The sequence below is a fragment of the Anarhichas minor genome, unplaced genomic scaffold (assembly GCF_050575085.1).
Source record: "Anarhichas minor isolate MPS153535 unplaced genomic scaffold, ASM5057508v1 ptg000018l, whole genome shotgun sequence".
Lineage (NCBI taxonomy): Eukaryota > Metazoa > Chordata > Actinopteri > Perciformes > Anarhichadidae > Anarhichas > Anarhichas minor.
The window spans coordinates 7,145,847-7,170,668 of NW_027466464.1; the positions used below are offsets into that span (position 1 = coordinate 7,145,847).

At 41.7% G+C, this 24,822-nt stretch overlaps 1 protein-coding gene across 1 annotated transcript in view; it reads right to left on the reverse strand.

Moving 5' to 3' along the window:
- Positions 1 to 7,178: 7,178 nt before the first annotated feature.
- Positions 7,179 to 24,822, reverse strand: part of ncam2 (neural cell adhesion molecule 2) — a 72,547-nt gene continuing 54,903 nt past the window's right edge. Inside the window, exons 17-18 of the mRNA XM_076094646.1 lie at positions 14,531 to 14,738; positions 7,179 to 7,293 (exon numbers count right to left, since the gene is read on the reverse strand). Of these exons, the coding sequence (XP_075950761.1) occupies positions 7,179 to 7,293; positions 14,531 to 14,738 (323 nt within the window). The remainder of the gene's footprint in view (positions 7,294 to 14,530; positions 14,739 to 24,822) is intronic.

A 24,822-nucleotide genomic window follows, 5' to 3' on the forward strand; every position in this document is an offset into this window, starting at 1 on the left:
TATATGAATCTGTAGTGAAGTGAACAGCCTGCAGCCATGTGTCAGCATGCTGCTCTTTTATCTACTGTTAGCTCTCTGTTAGCTAGCAAGCTACAAGCCCAGAGTCAAAGCCAGCACCCAGGTGTCACAGGATACATGGAGCTGGTAAAACACAAGACTGAATGAATTGAATTTACCACACAAAGCTGTTTTTTGAAGTCACACTGCAACAGAATGTCAACAGCAGCTTGCTTCCTGGAAGTTGAAGTACTTCCTGTTGACAGAGGATGTTATGATGGGGCATTGTTAGCTTAGTGCTCTACCTTTGTTTTGGGATAGAATGGACACCATATGTTACACGCTGAATCAAATTCACCCTAAAACAAGGATACATTTAAACTCTTGGTTCTGTAACATGAAAAAAGTCATATCACAATATTTGTTAAGTAATTAAAACATTTGATTTAAAAATAATGCACTAATTGGTGTCTAATTGTGTAAGATTATCCAAGAGGGAATTTTTACTCTTCATTTTTCACACACTTATTAATTCTAACCGTAGGCCAGAGACAAATCACATGTTTTAGTTGGCTATTGTTAAAATATTTTTAAATATTCCCTTTTACTCTGAAAGGGAGGTTATCTGGATGTCTCACAAACCATACCTGCAGCGCAATTTGATTTGAACATTTGTTACAGGTTGCATTCATATGCAAAAATAATAGCGCAGCATTTCATTTTTGAGGGACTCAACTGCTGGCATAAAATCCATTCACTGTGATTTGATTCCAGCGAGGAAAAGAAATCCGACTGGTGCACTGAAATGTCTCTGTTGCATGAGGAAGTGTCCTTTCATCCAGCACAAAAAGGTATTATTTCACAGCTCAGCTGTATGTGCACATACTCAATTACGTCTCCTGTAGCTCTGAGCTTTATAATGAAAGAGCCCTGAATTACAGCACAGAGAGATAAAGTGACCAGCATAAGCTTCAAGATTTCCATCTTAATGTATTTATCCACGTCTGCACTGAATATCAAAAGGCCTCAACGCACCTCGTGTGTTTCTCTTTTAAGGCACTGCATCACTTTGAAAGAGTTACAACCTGAAGTAATTTGGGCCTATTCCCTTGGAAAATCCTCCCGGTGTGTCCTTGAACGCTGAGCCTGCAGTGTGAACAGCCATAAAGCTCTCATTTGTCATCTGGATTGTGTCTCAGTTCCCTCCAGAGCTTGCTTGTTGGGACAGCATGAGGACTGCTTTATCGCTTGATGTTTAGCTGCTTTTAATAAGAAAAATAGAGGTGATGCGGCTTTCTTTTCATTCCTCACCTATTTATGTTTCCACTTCCTCTCCCTGTTGTTAGAGCACAATGTTTTCCTTAAGATGCTCCCAACTGACCTCATCTTGAATTCATAAAACACAAGTCAGCAAGTTCTTGAAGACATTAGGAATGCTCAGTCACTCCTCTTTGTGCCAGTTAATAGGGTCATATTGAGTTTGACAGATGTGAATGCAGGACAAGTTGTGTTACTGCACATTCAGCTGTAGCTCCAAATGAATGAGGACGCGAGCACGTAATGGCTTTCATAGAAATGCTAAGTGATGCGTCTCTGCTGAACTCACTGATAGAAATGCTTATGACAGAAGTACTGGGGACTACAGGAATCTGCTGAAAAGTCAAACGCACCAAATCGAGGCAAGTTGCCAAGTGCGCTCACCTTTTCAACTCTTCTTGCAGATCTTGATGGAGCCGTTCTGCTCTCAGCATCCATAGTAATTTAAATATTTGCATCCATCCTTCGTCACGCGGCTTTACCTGCAATGTGACCAGCGTTTTAAAATATGACTTGTCAAAAACAATATCCATCTTCTAGCAATAACCTGCGGTATTTATAAGTAACGTTACTTTGCTGCTCCCACCAACTGTTAGTGATATTGATACAAGCTTCAGGTGAAGAAAGGTTCTCGACTTTATACTCCAAATGAATTAAATCTTATTTCCTTCTTTCTGATGACGTTTCAATTCCTTCAGGGAACTTTTTTCAGGCTCACATTACTTAAGAAGCAAGGACAAATGATTTTAGGAAGGCATATTCGCTCAAAGCGACTCGTTCAAGTGACATTTTTGCAAGGATTGAAACAAAACTGTGAATGAAATCGCAGGATCCTTTGGAGGATTTGACGACTAGCATCTCTCTGAAGCGGTGTGTTTTGTTAGTGAGACCTCCATTGATGTTACAGAAAAACTCCAAAGTCAAGAAATCCTGCTTTTGGCTGTTCTGCGAGTGACTCAATATCAAACTCAGGTGAAACATTCCATCACTCCTGGGTGTGGTCAGAAGTGCAACAAAGGGTGCAAACATACTGTTCTGCCATGACAGATTTATTGTATCCTACTTCTTGAATGAGGATTAGTCGGAACACATACCTGCCGCCTCCCATCCTCTCTCCTGTCAAATCAGAGGAGTCGGCCCTCTGCTGGGAGAGTCTGAAATCAAGCAGATTAAGGTAGCAGAGGGTTTGTACCTGCCAAAAAAGCTCCCCACTGGATTTGCACATGAGGCGAAGAGTTTGGGGGTGCTCCACTTCCTCGCATGATGGCAAAGTATTAATTCAAGTGTGGAATTCTGCGTGCAAGCATTTGCGAGGAGGCATTTAAGTGCATGCATGCTTGTGAGCGTACGAGAGAGAAAACTTCAACAATGACGGGGAGATTTCTTCCCACACTTCCCAAACTTCTCTTCTAGTTGGGATTAAGGTGCTGTCAGGCTACAGTATCATGGGAGTCTCTGCAAACGGAAAGATTAGGGGAGAAATATTACCTGAAGGCTTACTGCACTATCTTTTCACGTGGTGTGTGACTTTCCAGTGGCATTCAATACACTCAGTGCTTGCTTTTGTGTGTGTTTGTGTGTGGTCCGACGCTTCTGTTTGTCTGGCTTCCTGTGGGGGGGGGGGGGGGGGGGCAGTAATCACCTGACAGGCTACCACGTGACAAACTGAAGAGATGACTTCGGTGTCTTTAACTCAGCCCCCCCCCCCCCCCCTCCCGACAGAGCGGCCAATATCGTGCTCTCTGCATTGCTTCATCCAAATGAGACTGTTTGATGTGCAGACTTCCTTTGAGCCACTGTGGGAGACGAAGTTGAAGTTTGTTCCCCTTGTTAACAGAGGCCCTTGCAGCCAGGATCCAACAGGCAGCCCGCTGCTTTTCTCCCTCCCTCTCGTGGGAGGGAGACGTCTGAGAAACGTTATCTGCTGACTTCAAATGAGTGCTGAAGAGGGGGCAGCTTTGTCAAGGAACACTGAGGCTCCTCCGTGCTATTCAGAATTGTTTTAATTCCTCCTTTGAGCGGGGCTTCTCAGTCTCTCTGTTTTTGATCATTAAAGCGCTTCTACTGTTTCAAGGAAGGGAGGCCAGATTTAGATGCAACACAGTTACCAGCTAAAACGAGAGTAATGGAGGTTTAGGAATGACCTTGATGAAAATAGCAGCCAGTCCTCTGGAAAATGAGCTCTGCCGACTTCAACGGCGGGAAACAAATTAAAAGCTATTAAAGTGGAGGTCTCCTTTATCTCGCGGTTGCACCAGACAACAGCAGGCCCGTTACAATGCAGAGGATTATAATGAAATGTTCACCCAGCATCGGTATCGACGACAACATCTTTTCTCCTCGCGGTGGTCAGTGTTACATTACCTCATAGTCAATTACATTTGACATTTTGTTTAATGCTCCCACTTCTCATTTTATATTTATTTAATTTATTTAATTCACTCAGTTTGTTTTTAATATCACATGGATGAAATGGGCTCTGGACTTATTAGTAGCCTTGTTTGTTGCCTGAAAACTTAAAAAGTTAAAGGTTATTTAAAACAAAAAAGTCGTACAATTCAAGCATATTTTGAGCTTAAAAAGGCAATACCTCTTCATCCTTTGTTTTTATTTTTTTTCATGGATGCATGTAATCAATTATTATTTTCCCCCTCTTTTTCTCTTGGAGTGAGCACCATCTGATGTTTGTTGTTCCTTCTGTGCATTGTACACTGTACCTGAATACCATGTGCACCAAGACTACATACAGCTGAAAAATGGACAAAGAAAGTAACTGTCTGAAAATGCATGTTATGTTGTTGAAAACTAAATAAAAAGTGAGTAAAAAAAAAAAAAAGGCAATACCAGTATTTTACACGAGGCTATAATGACATGTTTTTCTTCTAAAAGTTCAAACCTAAATAATGATTCTGATTGGGTGTGGAAGCAGATCAACTGCCCTTTATGGGAGTTACAAGCAACATTATCCCTCCAAAATGTACCACTATCTATCTTTATGCTAAGCTCAGCTAAGTGGCTGCTAGCTTTAGCATCACATTGTCCCAAATATCTATTTTTTCATCTACTGCATCACTCTACTAAAATGTTAAAGCATCATCTTAAGGTACTTTTGAACAAAATAAAGTAAAATACCTTTGGAAATTATTGTGTGATCCTTCTGCACACCCACAAAACAAGCTGGAGAGCCACTGAAAAGGCAGAAATGAAACAATGAATGGCAACGTCTCACTCTCTTCTACCAGGACATGTTTATTTACAGCTGCAAATGACAGGAGTCACAAGTGTTTCACAGGTACGTACAGAGAGACATCAATAGTTCCCACGTCCTGCACAAAGCACACTCAGCAGGGACAGTCCAAGGGACAAGGGAGCATGGGGACAAAGAGGACACACACTGTACACTGAGCTCAAGCACACCTGTTTTATCCCCTACAGAAAAAGGACAGAGGCATGGAGGAGGAGGAGACAGAGAGGACGAGAGGGGGAGAAGGAGAGGATAAGAAGGGCAGAGGTTGGGTATTTAGACTCATATTCAAATACAAAATAACATGTACAAATCGTATAGCCTCCAGGCACTGTGCTCCCATATTTACAGTCATCGTAACAGGCAGCGGAACCACTCCATGGTCGGACCATCCATTTGAGATATGCAGGTACAAGGGCTCACTGGGGGAAAACAAAGCCGGTGCTATGAGGTCTGAGATAAAAACGAATGATAGGGAATGGTGGCGAGGGGGGGGGGGCAGGGGCGGCTGCAGGTGGGGCTCACAGACGCATGCGTAGACTGCTGCAGCCTGGGGAATTAATCACTGTCGAGAACTACATAATCAGTTTGTACCTATCAGAGCGCACTCTGAAACTCAGGGTGAGAGCTCTCGCCAACTCAAAGAGGAACACACTCACAGCACTCGGACATTCATACTTGGCACGTGGTCACCCATAACCTACTGAATAAGACTCGCAGAGCTGCATCATGAGACTGAAAAGTGTATTCAATATTACACTTTGTATCTAATATAAATAGATAATTAAGCTAACAAATAAATTACAACAAAATAAATGGCAGAATAGCTTAAGATTGAATCTTAAATTTCAGGTATTATTTCAAATTGCGAGACTCTTATTGTGAAATATCTAAATGGGCACACACTCACAAACGTATGCAGATTGACTGACAGTATGTGCAGATACATTCAACAGACATACATGCAACCTGATGACAATAATATTCACTCACTCATGCATGTATGCACACACACACACACACACACACACACACACACACACAGCATTAAAACCAGATTTCTGCAGCCCATCACTCCAGAGTTACAGCTTCAACCTGACATCTAGTCGCACTAGGTAGTTACACACGTCTGTTTCTGTCCAGTGCTGTCGACTACAATCCACAATCCTAAGACTGCATTTCCCAGAATTCACAGCACCACGATAAAAACTCAATCTTCCGACACATTCTGTGGCGAAAAAAAGCAGCACGATCAAAAATCATCTGAAGGTCTCCACTGCTACAGCGGCATTGGGCCACAAGGGGGGAGGAAAAAAAAGAGAAGGCACACTAATGCCGTAATTACCGTCTCCATTGAAACACCGTGAAATAGCCTTAGGGCATGGATTTTCTTGAGGGAAAGCAAATGACTAGAAAAAGCAGTATTACACCATCACTGAACTTTGGACTAAAACACAACAGAAGAAGAAAAAAAACAAAAGAAAAAAGACCCAACAGCTTTAGCTTTAGCAGCCTAACCATCTGAGGAGCGTTCACAAAAAAAGCCAAGCCTCTTGCATTTTGAAAAAAGACACATCCTTTAGGGTATATTTACATAAAAGCTCTGTAAAATATTCTTTTTTTTTTTCACCTATGTACAACACATGACAACATCAGAGAGAATAGCAATCAGACCAGGAAACCAAACAAGGTTTTGAGAAAAAAAAATGCATCAGAGGCCGATCTGAGACCACGATGAATAAAGAAAGGTAACATTAAAAACATACATGATACACATATTGATTTATTTCTCATCAGCAGACCTTAACTCGGTTGGTCCCATGCCTTGAGTCCCACTATTCACATAGCAACAATTACATGACACCACTCATTTGTGGCCTTTAACACATCTAGTTTTTTCATTACTCAAGCTGCACACCACAGCGCACATCAGCATAATGCAGTTTGAACACAGATGAATAAAATATACTTATGCACACACTGTTAGAGAATGAGCGTCAACAATATTTAGAGTTAATAGAAAAGAAGTCACTAACAATGGCATCAATGCACATGTGTGGTATTATGCTGTATACTTCCTGCAACACAAACCATGATCCACAGTAGCCCTCCAGAAAGCATTATTCATCAAAATATCAAATCCCTCTTAATAATGAATCACCAAATCCTGTTTGTTACAATTTTTATCCCTTGAAATGTTAGCGGGAGCGAATGCCTCTCGCTCTCCTGAAGCAACACAACTGAAGTCAGCTAGCTTGAAGCGGCAATGCTTCAGTCCGAGTGGGGGCTGATGTATCATTATTTAACTGCATGAAAGTCCGATGTAGGTTGTAAATCAAAAGTTATGAACCAAAGTGGGACAAAAAAATAAATAAACAAAATACAATCATTGATCAACAAGAGCCTTCCACTAATGCCATGTTTGTTAAGAACATGATACATGTATCACTCTGGGTGTCTAAAAGGTTGACCCTTTCTCTCTATTTTCTCCCTATTATTTGTATGTACACATGCCTGTCACTGGGGCATTGTTATAAACAGATGTGGTATTTTCCAGTGGTTTCTCTGGGTTTTGGTTTCGTGATCCGAATGTTCTATTGGTGGCGAGGCGACCCTTTTTTTAGGCTTTGCTGATGAAGGGCTTTGTGTGGATGCTGTGGTCACTGTGCATTTTGATTTCAATCGTATCCGGCTTGAGAGACTCTTTTCCATTTTCTTCCTTCAGCGGGAGCTTCCTGTGGTGGGAAAAAAGCAAAGAAAGAGAAAAACCAGAAAATTATTTGAGATTTGCACATCATTGCTGGGTAATTACAGGAACTCAAAGCACACATGCAATTAATGTGAACAGGCACAGAATGGTGAGTGACCACCTAGAGGATGTTTTTGTATGAAGCAGGCACATACAATAAATGCTAGCTAAATTAGTACTGAATTACTGCCATGAGAGTGTGTGGGCTTAATGGTCTTGCTTTAGACTCCACCAGTAATCACCTTTCAGACCTTTCGGTGCTTGAATGAGTTGCCCCCTTTGGGATTAATCAAGCTGAATGAAATTGAAGTGAAAAGGCAGCAGGGATATTAAATATAAAAGCCTCTACAGGGCTGCACACAGACCTAAAGAAACACATTATTCATGTTCATGCTTCACTTTGACCTGGATGGCTGGACACCACATCGATGCATAGATATCTGCTGGCTGAGGAAAATGCTGTGCATGAAAAGTCACGACCAAACATGACTTGGCAGCCATTTTGCTAGATTCTCTGGGCAAAGAAAGATCCTGGGGGGCGATCGCGGTCTTGGTTAAATACTGAAAAAGTAAATGCTGACTATAAGCACCAGGTATAGGGCTTGCTTAATTTAAATATATTAGGGCAGGTCCATTATTTTTTGAGGTTATTATATAATTCTGTAGCTCCAGACTACATTCACAAAACAATCATTTCACCTCACATACAGCCCCACTTCAAAGAAGCCAAACTAACCCTTTCAGTTATTTCCAAAGTTGGCACAGCTGACGTTGACTCAGGTAGTGCGTTCACATTACTCATAACCTTATTGACTAGCTTACTTTTGGTAACCTACATCACTGCTTTTTGGTAAACGGCTGGGTTGGTGTTTACTTTTGAAAAAATCGGAAAAAAACACGTGTTGACGAGTCAACCTTTAATCACATCTTAAATCTTTTTCTAGCATTATCCAAAGTGTTTTTGCAGCCTAAACCTAAACACACGTGAGACGCAGACCACCATCGATCCCAAGTTCCCCCCCAAGTCCCAGGAGTACTGATCCGACTCCGGGTCTCCAGTATAAGAGAGCTGCTCCTCAACATTTGATTTGAAAATGTTCCTTTCAGAACATCACCACTGGCTTTCCTTTGTCCTGGTTTGTCACCGTTCTCTCAGCGTGGCCCATTGCCGTTACCTTTTGAGTGCTGCACTCTCATTTTTCTGCCCGTGTCAACCTGACTAACATCACCCCAGAGCTGGCACATCTCCCATTTGCTTTTGATTCATTTTGAGGGAAGAAGAAAAAAAAAAAAGAGATAAAATATACATTGGTGTGTTATTAAGCACAAGCCATTTGATGTTCTTCTCATCTAGTTTCCAGTAATTCAGCAGGAGGACATCACAGCTTTATCTTGATGATAATGTGGCCACAAGATGAAAAGCTAACCAGGATGAATTTCTAGTGATATGATGTACAAGAGCTTTTATCTGCATTCGGTACAAAAAACAAATTTATCCTATGGCAGTTAATACAGAGAGTGGGTAAAAGTCAGATAGGAATAATACAGTGGCATAGTGTGACAATTTCTAACATTTACTAGAGCTTGGTACGAGGCATTCCTATTGTAACACTCATACTGTATTTGGACATTTAAGGCCCATAATTAGACAGCAGGTATTTAAAAAAGCTATATAAATCCTCCTTCTATGCTATCACATGTGGTTTATTGTTGTTTGAATGCTTTATCTACATAGTTGTAATATTTGATGCATTTATAGCAGGACACACATTTAAAATAATTGATCAGCAAAGAGTCAGTTGTATTTGCTGCAGCCACTAAAACACTGAAGCCTACGAATAAAACAAACACTTTTTGACAAACCAACAGGGACACATTCGTAGTGAAAATATCAACCGTACACGCACCAGCGTGAAATGAAAAGTTGTCTATCTTTTGTCGTTTCATTTTGGAAATAAAGCCCTGTGCTGAATTTCCAGCTAGGGACGTGTTGAGGCAATATGTCGCCCAGCAGAAGCTTGCTCCTATGGCTTAACAACAAAAGACACAGACAACAATAAACATTGAAAGGGCAAAATATGAAGGTATTGAGTTTCAGCCCCTTTCTGCCCATCAAAGCTTCAAAATCCGGTCTTCTACGGTGCATCTTTTGGGAAGGTTTAACACGGGGAATCAATAAGGAACTGGATATACCTCATCACTGCCCCTCATTTCCAGTGTTTTTCTGATTCCGTCAGGAGATTTGGAGCAACGGATTGTATCACGAGCAGAGGAAGCCGATGTAGACTTAAGAAGATCTGTATCAGGCTGCTATTAGCACACTTTAGCTGAGGGCTACTCATTTCCTGAGTTCACAGGGTTGTCCTGCTTCTCATTTCCAACTCCTGTGAATCATTCAGGACTTGTTCGTCACCTTGCACGAAGAAGCATAAACCATCAATCCGTCGATGCCGCTTGACTCGAGGTTCTGCTCCATCTCCTCTCTTAGCCATAAAATAGAGAATAATTTGTGTTTTCAAGGTTTCATGTGCTCTGACAGAGAACAAACTCAAAATATTTAACTCGCAGAAAATACGAGATCAAATGTCTTTGGATGTTTCGTATATTAATCCATGAGTGGAATTTAAAACTTCCCTCATTTGAGGTTTGACTCTGGCAATGTAATATTCAACTTCAATTGCATTTAATCAAATATTAGATAGGAATTAGTTAGTAACGCATAAAATGTATGTGATGGAGCTTCAAATAAAGTATTTATACCTCCATTTAAAGCCCCAATGTTGCCTGAGTGCCAATGATTTCACAATATTGGATTTTTTACGACATAAACAGTGAATAGTCAATTTCAAAAGGCACAAACTCATCCCCCAAATAGTCATACTAGATGCTTGCCAATGCCAAGGGGTTTTCCACTGAGATCATGAATGTAAAACAGTAGCCCTGCGTGATACTGAACTGTAATAAGCCCAAATATTTCAGCTGGCCAGAGGGGGGTTCCCCTTTGGCTGATTGGTGGATGGTAAAGTTGCTGCACAGAGGAACCAATTTCATGTCCCATTAGCTTCATGCAAACCCAGATTGGACGTAGGTTTTCTCAACATATGGGAAGGTCTTGCCGCCTGATGTTTCCTCTCTCTTGAGTGTGGATGCCAAATCAAGGACACCGCTAATGCATTCAGTGAACCAACATATCAACATATTTTTTCATTAAAAAGTTGATACGCTGGGGAAGTAACTGCTGACGCATCAGTAAATTTGAACGCAACACACTCTGCTGCCCCCTGTGTGTTATTTTACTCCTCTGTTTCACTGAACAGACACATTCCCATCTCATCAAAAGTAACACTCAATATCGACTGGAAGACATGTGATGTTCGATCCCCTGCGTTTCTTACACTCTGGTGTGTTAGGTTCAGTCGTATCCCCACAGGCAGTGTCACTTTGCATGCAGACCTATGGAGAATGACAAAATGTAATAATTAAATTGTAGGTGATGGCAGAGATTTTTCTAGCTTATTATAAATACATGATACGTGTTGTATTAGATAGTGATTCCACTCATCAAAAACACAGATTCACAAACTAATGGCAAGAAAAATATTCAGATTCATAGAGAAGGGCAGATGGAAGACACGTCAACTACACAGCTCATATTGCACCAAACACAACAGAGACCGCAAGAAACGCCATCAAAAAGACACAGACACTCGAAACATCGAACATCGAAAGGACCGCCTAGAGTGGGGAGCACCAGCGGAGCCACTGTAACAAAGCCTTAAATATCTGCGTTACTGACAGTACTCAGCTTCACTAGCATCTGGCTCCTCTCGACAGTTGGTCCTCTCGGTAGTTGTGTGTTTGAGTAAACAGTTGTTTACACACCGAGTTCCTCTCTTTATTTGTTTCATACCACATATTGTTAGTGGACAGAAAATGAATCCAGCACTGTATAAATAATAAAGTTATCATATCGCAACCCAATTGATGTATTAGCATGCAGTGTTTGGCACAGAAAAAGAAAGTTATTTATTTCCCCATGTCTATCGCTGCAGGATACAGGAGCCTTAACTATAAACTATCCTCCTGTCATTTCCTGCCATGAGTCATCAGAGTATGAAGACACTCCGTCAGTGAGCGTCTCTTCCTCTTCTAACCTTTGACGCCTTAGGAAACGGCAAACTGTTCACTGACGTCAGCACACACCTCTCCTGCATCGCCAGAACATGTAAACTGTCACCGTGTCGTTATACGGTATCATATTGTGTCAATATATGGACAGACTTCAGAATCTGGATAAAAAAGCAATTTAAAGCATTCAACATGAACCTTTTGTGACCCGATAGTTGAACATCAGCACAGAACTGTTCCAACAATACCAAATGCAGTTCTGTATTCGAGTCTAGACTGAACTTCTGTGTGACGCTGGCCCTCAGGGGCTTGGGAGGTGAGTGAAGGGCCAGACTGGTGCGCAAATCTAATCCTGGATCACTGACTGACAGGATGGGACTGGATTTGCCACTGAAACTATCATCATCAGTGAATATGAAGAAAAATGCCTTGAGACAGAGCTGATAAAAAGTGGGAGCAGAACCAGAATTATAGACAATGAGACTTGCAAAGACTTGAAAGTAAAAAAGTTGATTTTCGGCCACTTTTCGGCGTAGGTCTTAAAGGGATTTATTGAACAGCAGACTTGGAGTCAGATCCGCTGCACAAACCACTGTTCTTTTTCATCTGCCCACTGGACCCTCTGACAGGAACTTACACTTAACGCTCAAAAAACTGGAAGTGAGGATTGACTTTTGAAGTCAATTGGGCCACTGTAAACACCTTTCAACTTTTTTTATGAGGCAATTACAAAGCCCAGCGTGTCCCGGCTGATCTTTTCCGCTGATGGTCCGCTAGTCAGCTCTGGCTCAGAGTTAAAACCGCACTGCGAGGGTACTTGGCCGCTGGCCGCTCCCTGCTAGGCTTCAGCACCACATCGAGGTGCGAAACCAGGCGGAGGAAGACCGACAGTGTCCTCGTCGACCCAGAAACCCGTGTTTTAAAAGTTTGTCAGAGCCGCACCACCTGTCACCTCCGGATTTCCAGCCCACACACACAAAGACTTCTCAGCTCACAACAACACAAACAGCCTCTAATCTGTGCCACTTATCACCCTCATGCTATTCATCACTGTGTACACTCGTATCGATATTATATATTATGTATTCTCACGGTGAAACATCCGCCTCCATTGATATTGCTGCGGAGCGTTTGCTGGTCTTTGCAACTTATTACCACTAAGTATCTTCAGACTGGCACTATTGGCATCTGGCAAACTCAGTAGGAGGATCGGAGCGTTCTATTATCTCAAGCGGCATCTCATTATGCACACTTCATCTCAGTGCTATAGATGTTTAGATGGCTACAGCGATACTTCATTCCTCCCACACTAGCTCAAAGAACAATTCTATAAATTATGAAACAAATTTCTCTGCCGATGAAGAGCGTTGCAACAGCGTTACAATACAGACTAACAGGACGACAAGTCTCCGCATAGCTAGTTAGGTTTTAACAAGTATTTGCATGTTCTGAAATGTGCATAAAGTCACATGTAATCCCTCATTGCACTGACTATGGATAAGTGCCTCATACGACCCCATTTAAAAACATCCAAACTATCCCTTTAAGGTCAGTTAGTCATTGGGGTTATCTCTGTATGAGCTTAGAATCTAAATTCATAACAGAGAACCTGAGTTATAAACTGTTGTTGTATGATTTAAAATATGTAGGGATTAAGCTGTCAGGCAGGTCCTAAATAAAAGATTGCATGATGGGAAATGTAGGATGCCGTGTATCTGGACCTTGCTGGAGATAAAAGGTTGGATATCTCAGCCTCTGCTGCAGTGAGTAGGACCACTCTTGTTTACATTTGCCTTATTTTATGTGCAATCCTACATTTCTGGAGTATCCCTTCAATTCTTTTATACATTTGTTATTTTTTAAAGTATAATTTTATCTTTTACAATGTGTTTGTTTTGCACTTTGTCTCGATGCTTTGAATGTTTCATGTAAAGCACTTTGCACCGCCTTGTCTCTGAAACGAGACATATAAATAAACTTGCCTCGCCTCAATTTGGTAAACAAAATGTTATTCCAGCAATCGTCATCCAAATGCCCCGTGAACTCATCTTAAAGCATGAGTCAGCATGTATCTGCATCTCAGCAACAACGCTGCTGGAGAAAAATCATCAACCAAATGAATAAACTCTGATAATCAGACCAAGATTGTAAAAATAATACATATTTTACCTTTGACCATTTTGCACCATTCTGCTGCAATTTATGTGGCGGTCAGTGCCGTGCTGTATGTCTGTGAGTCTGCTTTGTATTTGTGATGCGACTACGCTAAACTACCAAGTCTAATATAGCCATAAAGAAGCTGTAGTAGCAACGTGCAGCCTGTAAATGCCTGTGTGAGTTGCCGCTACAGTACCCGCTCTAACATAAAGCTGAAGCACATTCATGCTGTCTGGGCAGGCAGGCAGCCACCCAGCCCTCCAGCACGAAGAGCTTAGTGACTCAGCAGAAGTCAAACGCACCCCCCTTCCTCCTCTTCTCTTTCTCTGTGCCCTCTCTCTGCATCCCAGACACTGGCCTGGCACACTGACAATGTTAACACACAAATGGCAGAGCCTGAGGCCAATGAATCAGACTCTGTGGGCGCAATCTCGCGAAACCTTGGTTTGCCTTGCACCCTGCATTAAATAACACCGAGTCTAAATCTAAAACTCTTTTGTACTATGAATTTCATGGGGGTAGGCTTTCAAATTGCATGCTGCCTGATGAGAGAGAAAGAAAAGGTAAAGTATGCGTTTGCTCTTCTTGGACATGTAGTTTGCATGAGACGTTTGTGGGTCACTTATAGACTATTACATGCATGAACTACACAAATATACAGAGATACAAGCAGGAAGCATTACCATGCACATAAAGTTAAGATTAAATACATGCACGTCATGAATGTACACACAATGCATGCAAACGGGACTCTCCCAAGGTGAACTCACTGCACAGACATGTATGAGACGCACTGATGTTAGTGAATAAGTCATAATTAAAAACATACTGTGGTTGAAAAGGTGGTTGGGCGGCTCTTGTACCTACAGTAGATGGTACAAATAAGTCTCCTTTTCTAAAAAAATAAACAATAATAATATAAGAAACACAAAACTCACAGGTAGGCGGCCTTGCCCTCTTCTATATCTTTGCCCTTGCCGCTCGTGGTGGTTTTCTTGCTGCACAGCGTGCGCGTGATGCACATCAGCAGGCCGCAGTGACGCAGGAAGAAGCAGCTGACGTCCACCAGCACGAGGAGCAGCAGCAGCGCTCCCAGGCCCAGGCACACCACCGTCCCCAGCCCCAGGCCGCTGAACAGGGATTCTGCTGAGGCAGAGAAACACACACGCAGACACACACAACACACAACAAGGGGAAAACATTGTTAGCAATTTTGGTTCATATACTAAGATGCACACAGAGGTTGGGGGTCAGGTGTAGTGCGGCATGACTGGAGCTGGTGGATATTCAACGTCTCACTCAAGGACGTGACCTCAGGTTAGATGCCTGCAGAGACGACGCCTGACCTCCAGCTGAAGGCGAGCCTCCTCGCCTCGCCTCCCTCTACATCCATACATGGAGGGGGAGAGCTCACTCACCCCGACAAAACTTTTTGCTGTTGTTACTTTCAAAACCACTCGAAGGTCAATGAAATCCTCCGCAGTCAGTTGGATGGTTTCCAACATCTAGATAAGTCCTAATCCACAACGCCGGGACTCCACACAATCCTCAGTGGACCATCTTGATTATTTGCGTGAATCCACCAAATCTTCTCCAAAACAAAGGCGTTTCAGCCTTACAGACGTTTTGCATGCAGTCAATGGAAAGAAAGTTTCCAAGACTTACATAAATGATTAAAGGAGATCTACAGCGCACTGAAACAGGTGGAATAGGCTTTACTTGGTGCTTTATTTGTATTATCAGAAGCTCTGCAGCTTCCAACTTTAATCTTTTGACAAAACCACATTATGAGCATTTTCGAGGCCTGAAACTACGGAACAAAACACTGTATTTACCCTCAAACCCCTGCATCTTCCTTCTCCGTCATGAGTAAACACCTCTGGTTTCCACAGGTGCAGAAGTTGTGTGGACTATTCAGCTATATATTGTACCACACTGCAGCTCAAAGTAGCAAGCGTCAGCATTACCATACTGATGCTTCAGCTCTGTGTCCACTGGGCGCCCCCTTGATTCCGTAGCTTGCAGCACTAAACAGATTCACATGGGAGGCAAAGTAAGAAAAGTTGAAATGCATTCTCTCGGAGCGGTCAGCCCTCAAAAACACACTGAGCTCTCAGCTCGGTCGGGAACAAGCAGCAGAGGCCCGCATTCAATTGAAAGTAATGAGAAAATGAAGGCAGTGCAGCAAAGAGGGGCTCCCAGTGGGCACAGCTGAATGGAGTCGTGCCCTTTAAGTGATCCTGGGGTTGAGCAAACTGAGCATCCACTGTAGCATCGCTGCTGACAGCTGGAGGTCAGACCTTGCCAGGAGTAATCAGCGACGCAAGAGTGAGTGTGAATGAACTTTGCTGCTTAAGAAGGCTCTTATATGGGTGTTCAGTAGCCTGTGAGTTAAAAGGAGGATCAGCCATTGATATGAAGGTGCAAGTGCCCAGAGACGGCCGGAGCAGTGAAGTCTAACACCTCCCAGTTAAAAAAAGACCCCTAATGTGTGGCAAAGCAGTGAGCTGAATACAGAAGATGTTGTCCCACGTACATTCAAGCCTGAATATTGTATGATTCACTTCAATTCGTCAAGACTCTGTTTTATGGTTATTCGTTTACTTTGGAGACGAGAGAAAAACAAAGTCTTCCTCAAGAACTCAAGGTAACACAGGAGGAGGAGGAGTTATTGATATCCAGATGGTCATTTAGAGGGTGAAGCATTCCTTTAATGCACTTCCATTCAATTTAGAAGAGTTGCCAGAGACGGATAAAAAAAAAAAACAGGTCAAAATGTGTGCAGAAGCCAAGATAACCTGACTTTTAGTCACTTGTATGGATACATTTCCCATAATGCAGCTCAACAGTCTTTCATTTGACTGGATCTGTCTAGGAAATATCCAATGTCTCAGTTTATCAATGAAAGCTTTGTGTTAAAAAATACATCATATGAGATATTACAAGTGTTTGATCTTCACGTGTAGAATCAGTTGAGTGTCCCTTCAGGATTATAATCTACAAACATGTAAATCCGTCATTTAGCATTTGGACAGTGGCACAAGTATTTAGGTGTTTTCTATGGTTTCATGCCGTCTGATCCAGCACATTGGACTCTCAATGAAACAACGGCAATGAAAAATCCTCAAATTAAAACCCACAGCTACAGTTTCATTTCAAATCCAGTGTGCTGGAGCACTGAGCCAAAACTACACATTCCCAAAGACTCTGTGCTCCACATTGAAAGTTGTCACCGCGTGTCACAAACCCAAATGAGTCTCATGTCAGTGACTTTGTTCTTGACTTAGAGCTGAGACTGCAGACAACGGAGACTGGCAGCGAGTCAAAGCACAGAGAGACGAACAGAAAGCCGGGGAGCGAGGGAACCTTGCGGCAAAAGGAACTAATTAAAACACTTTGCGTTTTCGTGAAAGCCGTGGATATGGGATTTGAAACTTGCAGGCTGGATCAATATTTTCCCAGCGCCACAGGCTAGTTCTGTATCTCACCTCTTGAAAGTTTATCTGAGTTAATTTGGCTGCTGAAGCCACAGATTCAGAGGCGGTAAACAACCCGTCTCCAGCTCCCCTGAAGCATTCACATACTCCAGCAGACAAAGAGAATACTAATCCAATCGTTCAGCCACACTTCCCTCGTCTTCATCAGAAGACTGCAGTGCCCTTAAGCTTTCATATCGCTGTTTACATTTTTACATCTCATAAAGCCCTTGTCTAAATAATGGAGCACTTATAATAATATTAGTCAGAATTCTTGTATCATATACAAAAAACAACATTCAAAAAATACAGTGGTTCCTGTGATACTAAAGTTATTAATGCGAACATAAAAAACTAAAGTTTTACTCCTAAATTGAAAACTGGAGGGAATGCCAAACGTATTAAGGAGAGCCCGGATAAAGATTTTATTAAAGTGTCTTTTTTTTTCTGCAGCAAAAACTCTTCAGCCTGAAAGAGTGAAATCCATAAACATCAGACTTTCATCCGATAAGGAGTATTACTCCAAAGGGCTTAGCAGCAGCGTGACAGTTTGAGGTTGGATTGATACGTTATACGCCTGTTAGCCCTTTCACTACACGACACCCACGTTTGGAAATCATTTAAAGAAGAACAGATTAATACTGAAATCCATGTAAATACAAAGGGTGGCTGCAGGATCACCTCAACAGTTTATACCAACATGGACATGTTGATAATTATTGTCAGTATAGTAGACAATGCATTACAGACATACACCATGATCTGGGGGCTGATGGGAAATGGTGTTCATTAAAAGACAATTGAATAAACAGTGATATTCGAATTTTTTTTTAAACTTTAGATCTCTTTAAAGTCAAACTGAATATGTTGCAAGCACCAAGTACATCCCTGTACAGACAATTATTCTTCTTTTGAAGAATCAAGCAGGAACAGCATTTCTTAATAACAAAAAAAAAAACGTGCTTCTGTTTCTGAAGTAGAAGAATCCAAAGTTGCCTGTCGGGGGCCATGGTGTCTTTATGACTTTGTGAATGGATAAGGAATTTAAAGTATTTAGAGAAAATGCTCCAATATTGTTTTTGACTCCCTTCGGTATTGAAGCCTGAAAAAAAAAAGATGCCTTCCATCATGAAGCAGCTCAGATCTCTGTACAAGGACTTAAGGCACGACAAGCGGCTTAACTTTTAAATTTAATAAACAGGGACGAAACACAGCCAAACAAGTGTGTGGCCACGAGTCAAACTGTTTTTAAGTGAGCAGCCAAGGTGCCTTCCAACAACTGGCACTGTGAGGAAAAAAACCACAAAGACGAGAGGAAAACAAGAGAAACCAGAAGAGAGAAACGTGCATAATAAACTGATGAAAAAAGGTAAAATACAACGAATATAGTCGTGTTTTGCGATATATATATATTTCCTGTATTTACTGATATGAGACAAACATTCATGAGGCTGCAGGGGATTTACAGTGAAAGAGTAAAGAGAAGTAAAGAGGTCGTTTCTGTGTGAGGACCATGTCGCACTGAATGATCAGCTGCACTCGGACTGAGACAGCAGTGGCTGTGAAAACCTTCCTCCTGCAACGACCCGCAGGTCAGAGTGATGAACTGCCTGCAGCGGTTTAGCGGCCAAAGCTGCACACTGGATGTAAATTCCACCGTCCTGATTTCCTTCTTTTCTTTCTAATAAAACAAAGGCAGGTTCGATTCTCAATTTAAATTTGCAAGTAAGTAAAAATAGGTATAATTCCATGTGCAAAGCATGTTGTATTATTTATGTGTTAAGTTTTGTCAAAGTCACCTTCAACACAACACTGTCTTGTTTTGCCGTAATTAAAGATTTTTAAAATTGTGTTTTTTAATGAATCTGAAGTTGCATTGCTTTCATCCAGCTGCCCAGTTTGCATACAATATGCTGAATGCAATTGTTTCTGCATGGTGGTGCAGCCTTAGTTACTTTTCCCCAGTTTATTATAATCATTATTAGTCCAATTGTTAATATTTAATTGGCATTTACAGCACCATAACGCTGGTTATTGTTTGAGTTCCCCTTGCCTGAGGGTGTTGTCTGAGGCTACCTGCTGTTGTTTTAAAGGAAATAATTGTGTGTGCAGAGAGTCTGAAGTTGGGTGTGCTAATTGCCTTGCAGTAAAGGCATTGATGAAGGATTAATTCAAAGGACATTCAGGGTTACAGCACAATATTGGACTCAATTCATCTGGTACAGTGTGGCCAAAAAGGTGCAACATGCTATTCAAGAAGTGTTTGTCCCTCAGTGTGATGAAGTAACTTAATATTGTTCGACTGTGGATGTGTTTACCTATTTTATGCATCCCCTTGGAAGACAAGTAGAAGGTATCTGCTCTCTGTTATCACCACAGTGTTTTCCTCAACGCCTCATGGAAATAGCCAATTTATTTTGTGTGTCTTGACTTTTCACAAAACTCTTCAACTCTGTGGCCATTCATTCTTATTTCTCTGCTCTATTAACCCTTGTACTGACTTCTTCTCATTACTTGTTGATATATCGGCCCATTAGCGCTTTTACTCAATTGCTGGAGATCCGACTGCGTGTGTGGCACCTGAAGTCATTCATACACATCTCAATTTGACAATACAAACTCATTAGGCCTGAGCGGTGATTGACTGTTCCTCCATTGGATCTGAGAGGAGGAGCCTCGATTAATGACGACCCCCACGGCCGTTCATTGATTGGGAAGGTAGCGGGCGCTAATCTGTTGGGGGACAAACATAATCATTTGCGGATGCGAGTGAGGATTCTTCCGAAGTGCTTTGGAGTGTTGAAGGGAAAGTTTGTTTGAGGAGGCCCTCAGAGAGTCAAACATAATCATTAAACCCTAGCTGGTTTTGAAGGAGAGTCCTTCCTTGTGTCTATTTCCACAAAGGATTGATGTGACTCAAGTGCACGCGAAGAAGAAATGCAAAAAAACTATGAGAAATTACTTTCAACGAATTTGCACATCCTTAACAATCAACCCATAAAAAGACTTCAAAGAAATGTGGACCACTCTTCTGTAATTGTCGAGGTTACAACTTATTTCAGAAGTAATAAAAGCGTCTCTACCTTGATCTTTGGAGTTGAAATCCAAGCTTAAAGCCACAGATTTGAATGCATGAACAGCACTTAACTACAAAGTTTATCGCAGTGCTACATGAACCTAATTTGAACTATTAAAACACATCAAACACCTCCAGATAATCAACTGATTTTAGTGCTGCTAAAAAAAACTCAAAAATTGACTGAAGCCCAAACAGAATATTAGAAAGAAACACTCCGTTCTTTGTCACCTAACTTGATTCATAATGTAGTGACGAGAAGAGCCGGCAGCAGAGAGAAGCCATTTAAAAAGTTATTTGAATTTATTTTTCATTGTTTCTCCTCACTTCACTTCGTCCTTCAGGCCTTCGTCCTTCAGGCTGTGCTTTCGGTGAGATCACATTCAAACAGCACAGTGTTGACTCCTAACAATGCCCTGACAAAAAGTACATGCTCAACCAGGTGTCACTACTCAGTCTCTGCAGACTTCTCAGAGACGAGTCAGTCGGCATACTGAAGAGCCTTGCTCTAAAATACTTCCTGCACAGTTATTGACACACATTACAGCATCTTGGTTGGAAGCAGAGTTATAATATGAACTCTGCGAATCTGGGTTCATTTTTACAAATTGATTTTGTGTCATTTTTAATGTTTGTGTTGTTACATGAGAGACCTTGTTCACGAGCAAAACTACTTCAGCTTAAAAATACCCAAAGCAGCAGCCCGGAAGTATTTTCCCATGATGCTCACCTGGGTTTGTGGTGCCACTGACATCACAAATAAAAAAATGATTGCAAAATCAATGAGTGATTTAATCACTTTGTTTTAAAGGTACATTTCTCTGGTAGAGGATTAATTGTCAGCAACACTGCTTTGAGATTTTCGGAATTATCACTAAAACAGCATGAGGTATTTTTAGAGAGTTCAGTGATAGAAATACTGGGTTACTGTATATTAATGCTGCTCATTATGGCCACGAGTCATTAAAATATATAGGGCCTTAAAACTGCTGAGTGAAGCTCAGGACTGCGTTATAAAAAGCTAAACTGCCGTACGTTTCAGAAGTCGCTTCTGCTCCGTCTCCATCTCAGCAGGAAGCCCTCTGCCTGCTTGTCTTGCTTATGATCAAATATTTACATCGCTGAGGAGGATGATATCTGGTGTTAAATACGCTCCCTCGGAAAACACAATCCTTTGTTCAATGAATAAATGAGTGAGCAAACATGTCAACATCCCCGCTGCTGTTGTGTCACATTGTCGGAGTGCCGTAGCATTTACCCTGGTAAGTTATAGGATACGTGTTTACTTTACATAAGTCAAACTAATGTAGGTCTCCGATTAAAATGATGTCAAATCCCTGTGGGTGGCAGTTATGTCATCTTCAGTCCGTATTTTCTGCTTTAATCTGAGAATATTTCCAGTTGCACTTGAGCAGCGGTTGTTTGTGCTGTGCCAGTGGTACTTTAACTGATTATATTCAACAAAGCAATGCTTTCTCATCTGGAATAAAGTGGATTCATAAAAACTACGTAAACATCATTTAAATGATGCTTTATTGTATTTCTAACCTATTCAGTATCATAATAATAAAATCAGAAGGTTGCACCTCAGATAGGCTGGACAGAAGATGAGTGTTATATGAAGATAACACTCTGAACAACAGAGGTGATTGTCATGGATCTTTTTTATTACACTTCTCTAAAAAATAATAATGACGTTGGTTCTAGAAATCGAGGGGGAAAATGATTAAAGTAAATGGACAGCAATGAAAGAAGTCAATTCCCATTTGATTTGCTGGCATCGCTTCCAGGAAAAGTTCCACTCTTTCACATTATTTCCTCAAGTGCTTTGATGAAATTATTGCTACAAAATCTATGACGCCAGTTTAAATCAAGACTTTTTACTGCGCCCGACTGGAAGGAGAGGAGGGAGCCAAGAAACATACATCGGCCGCAACCGAGCTGAACACAAGCAGCAGCGGATGTCGACACTGTCAGAAGTACTCCGGTCTTTTACTCAAGTAAAACTGTCACCGCAAGAAGTATTATGAGTATTATGTACTGCCTCTTGAAAAGCGAAGCTTGTCCGTGATTATCATTAGAAGATCCTGCTGCTGGATGGTTCAATCTGCATCACTGCTCCATATTCTATTTGATCACATGTGTTGTGAAACTGCAAAGTAACCCGTGACAAGCTGTCAGATTAATACAATACAAAGGATTGAGGATTAAACAAATAAAGTTTTATATTCAAATAAAGTACAAGTACCTCAATACTGAAAGGAAGCACAATTTATTGCCATGGATGCACTCATCTACCTGGCTATTCTTCTGCTCCAGTAAGAGCTTATGCTACTTTTTACTTTTACTTTTTAGATTACGATCAATAGACGGTAGGCTTTTTATACCACTGTGCATTTTCAAGGTTTTCTATTCATGATATCCTCAATGTTCCTTAACACAAAACACTTGATCTTCCTAACAATATAGGTTTATGTTACGGCCACCAGTTCTAATAGATACGAGGGCAGTTGCAAACGTTGCTTAATGGCAAAGCTCCTGTGCCATCATAACGGCCGTGGTACCAGAAAAACACACAGGCACAAAGGAAGAAGAGTAAATTGAAAAGGAACCAAGGGCAGTGTTGCAATCAATGGCATTTTTCTTAAAGGATTCTCCGTGAGCAGAAGGGGAGGAAGGTTATCCAGCCTGTCGCAAACTAAAATAGGACGAAGGAAAAAAAAGAAAAGTGCCAATTCAATACCCTGCAGATGCATAATACATAGAGAGAGAATTGAAAAGAGAAATTGGTTGGCGAGAGATAGAAGGCAGCTATGTGGTGTGGACATATTTTCTGTGTCGATTAAAAAGGTTTCTTTTATTGAGTGTGTTGACAGTGTATGAGAGGGTAAAGAAAAGCCAGGCGCTGATTGGGATTGGCACATATTTCACATCGAATATTGTTTGATTGAGCTCACCAGACTTCCTCGATATCCAATTTGATTCAGCGGAGCAGAAAATGTGAGTGATTTTTCTCTGTTTAACCTGCTCGACTTTTCCAAGATTATATAAACAAACGGATGTCGTTTTTGGGCTGGAAAATGTTAAGACTGACGCCTTTGCTTAATGAAAATGCTGTAAACATAAACTGGCGGTATTAAAGTGTGAACTGGGGTGGGACTGCTGAATTTGGGGCGTCGGTTTGGAGAGGGAGTAATTGCAGCGTCCCGCGAGAGAGATAGAAAAGTTGGGAGAAAGTTGATTCTGAAAAAACCTGCTCCGACAGATTTAAACTCTCTCCGTCGAATTCGTGGCCAAAAAGCTCTGCTGTATTACTCCTCTGAAGAGGAAAAACTGCTTTCCCGTGATGCACCGCTGTTCGCTAACAAGAGGGGACAGCCAGTCAAAGTGACCCGCCTTAAGCTCGCCATTTCCCCGCTCTTGTTTTCTATTTGAAAGGCAGCACACACTCTCACAGGCCATTTAGCCAGAGCCGTAATGAGAGAAGCAAACACTTACTCAAGCCGCAGCAGCAGCACAAATGGATGTGCCAACAGGCTCGGAGAGGAGACAGCCTTCCTTTGTTTGGTTGTATTTTCCACATGTGTGCGTTAGGGCTGCAGGGGGAGGTGTTCATAACGTTTCTATTCGAGCAATACATGTGTGTCTGTAGCCATGTGTGTTCCGGCTAACGGTGTTGCATGCCGCACATTTCAAATGTGCCTCTGTTTGCATCCCTGCACACCCAGATGGCCTGGAGAGGACTGCGAAATGAGAAGCGTCCTGCACACCCAGGCATTTTCCTTTCCAGGACATTAAGCACAAGGCTCCACAAACACACACACACACACACGTGCACGCTTCTCATGACGCAGAAGCATTACCTCAACATATGGACGACACCGAGCGAGAGCTGAAAGAGATGTCCGTGTTTGTGTTCTGGTTTATGTGACCGTCTGCTTGTTGGTCTTTCAAGTGAGAAACGAGCCAGATTAGCCATGCAGGAGCGTTCTGGTGCAGCACCGCAAAAGCAGCAGCACAGGAGAAGCACAATGTAAAGAGGAGAGAAGAGAATGATATTATGAAGAAGAACGCTACAGCCTGGGGGTGTTGTCATGCTCGGTCTCTTTGGGTTTCTTTGGAGAGAACCCCGGTGTTTATTTGAACAGGTGTGAATGAATCCCAAGTGTGGACGTTTACACTAAGAACGCCTTAATGGGAGAGTCTAGATCCACTTCCAAGCTTTCATGTCCTATAGAAATATGAAAAGGGCATTCCAGTGATTTTACACATGGAGTAATACCCCTGTATGGCATAATGTCCTCTGGGGCTCATGTGGAAGCTTCCTTGAGTTTGAAAAAATAAGCCTGATAAAAGGACACCATAAGATTTGCATAATTTGAAATGAAGGACGCACTGTTTTGGGTTTTCTATCATATTAGAGACTATGAGTTAGAACAGCTCTGTTGCTTTAATATATATATATTTTGGTGCTTTCAGACAGCGAGCAGTCTAATCTTGTTGTTGGTTTGTTCACTTTGACTTGACCCCGGCAGGTAAACTGGTGGTTTTTAGAGCAGCTACAATGACGTTTTGCAGCGTAAAAATACATTTCTGCTTTTCAAACAACTTTTAAGGAAAACATTTCATTCTGGTCTCTCAGATTCAAACGGCATTCAACAGTCATAAAGGGAGAAAA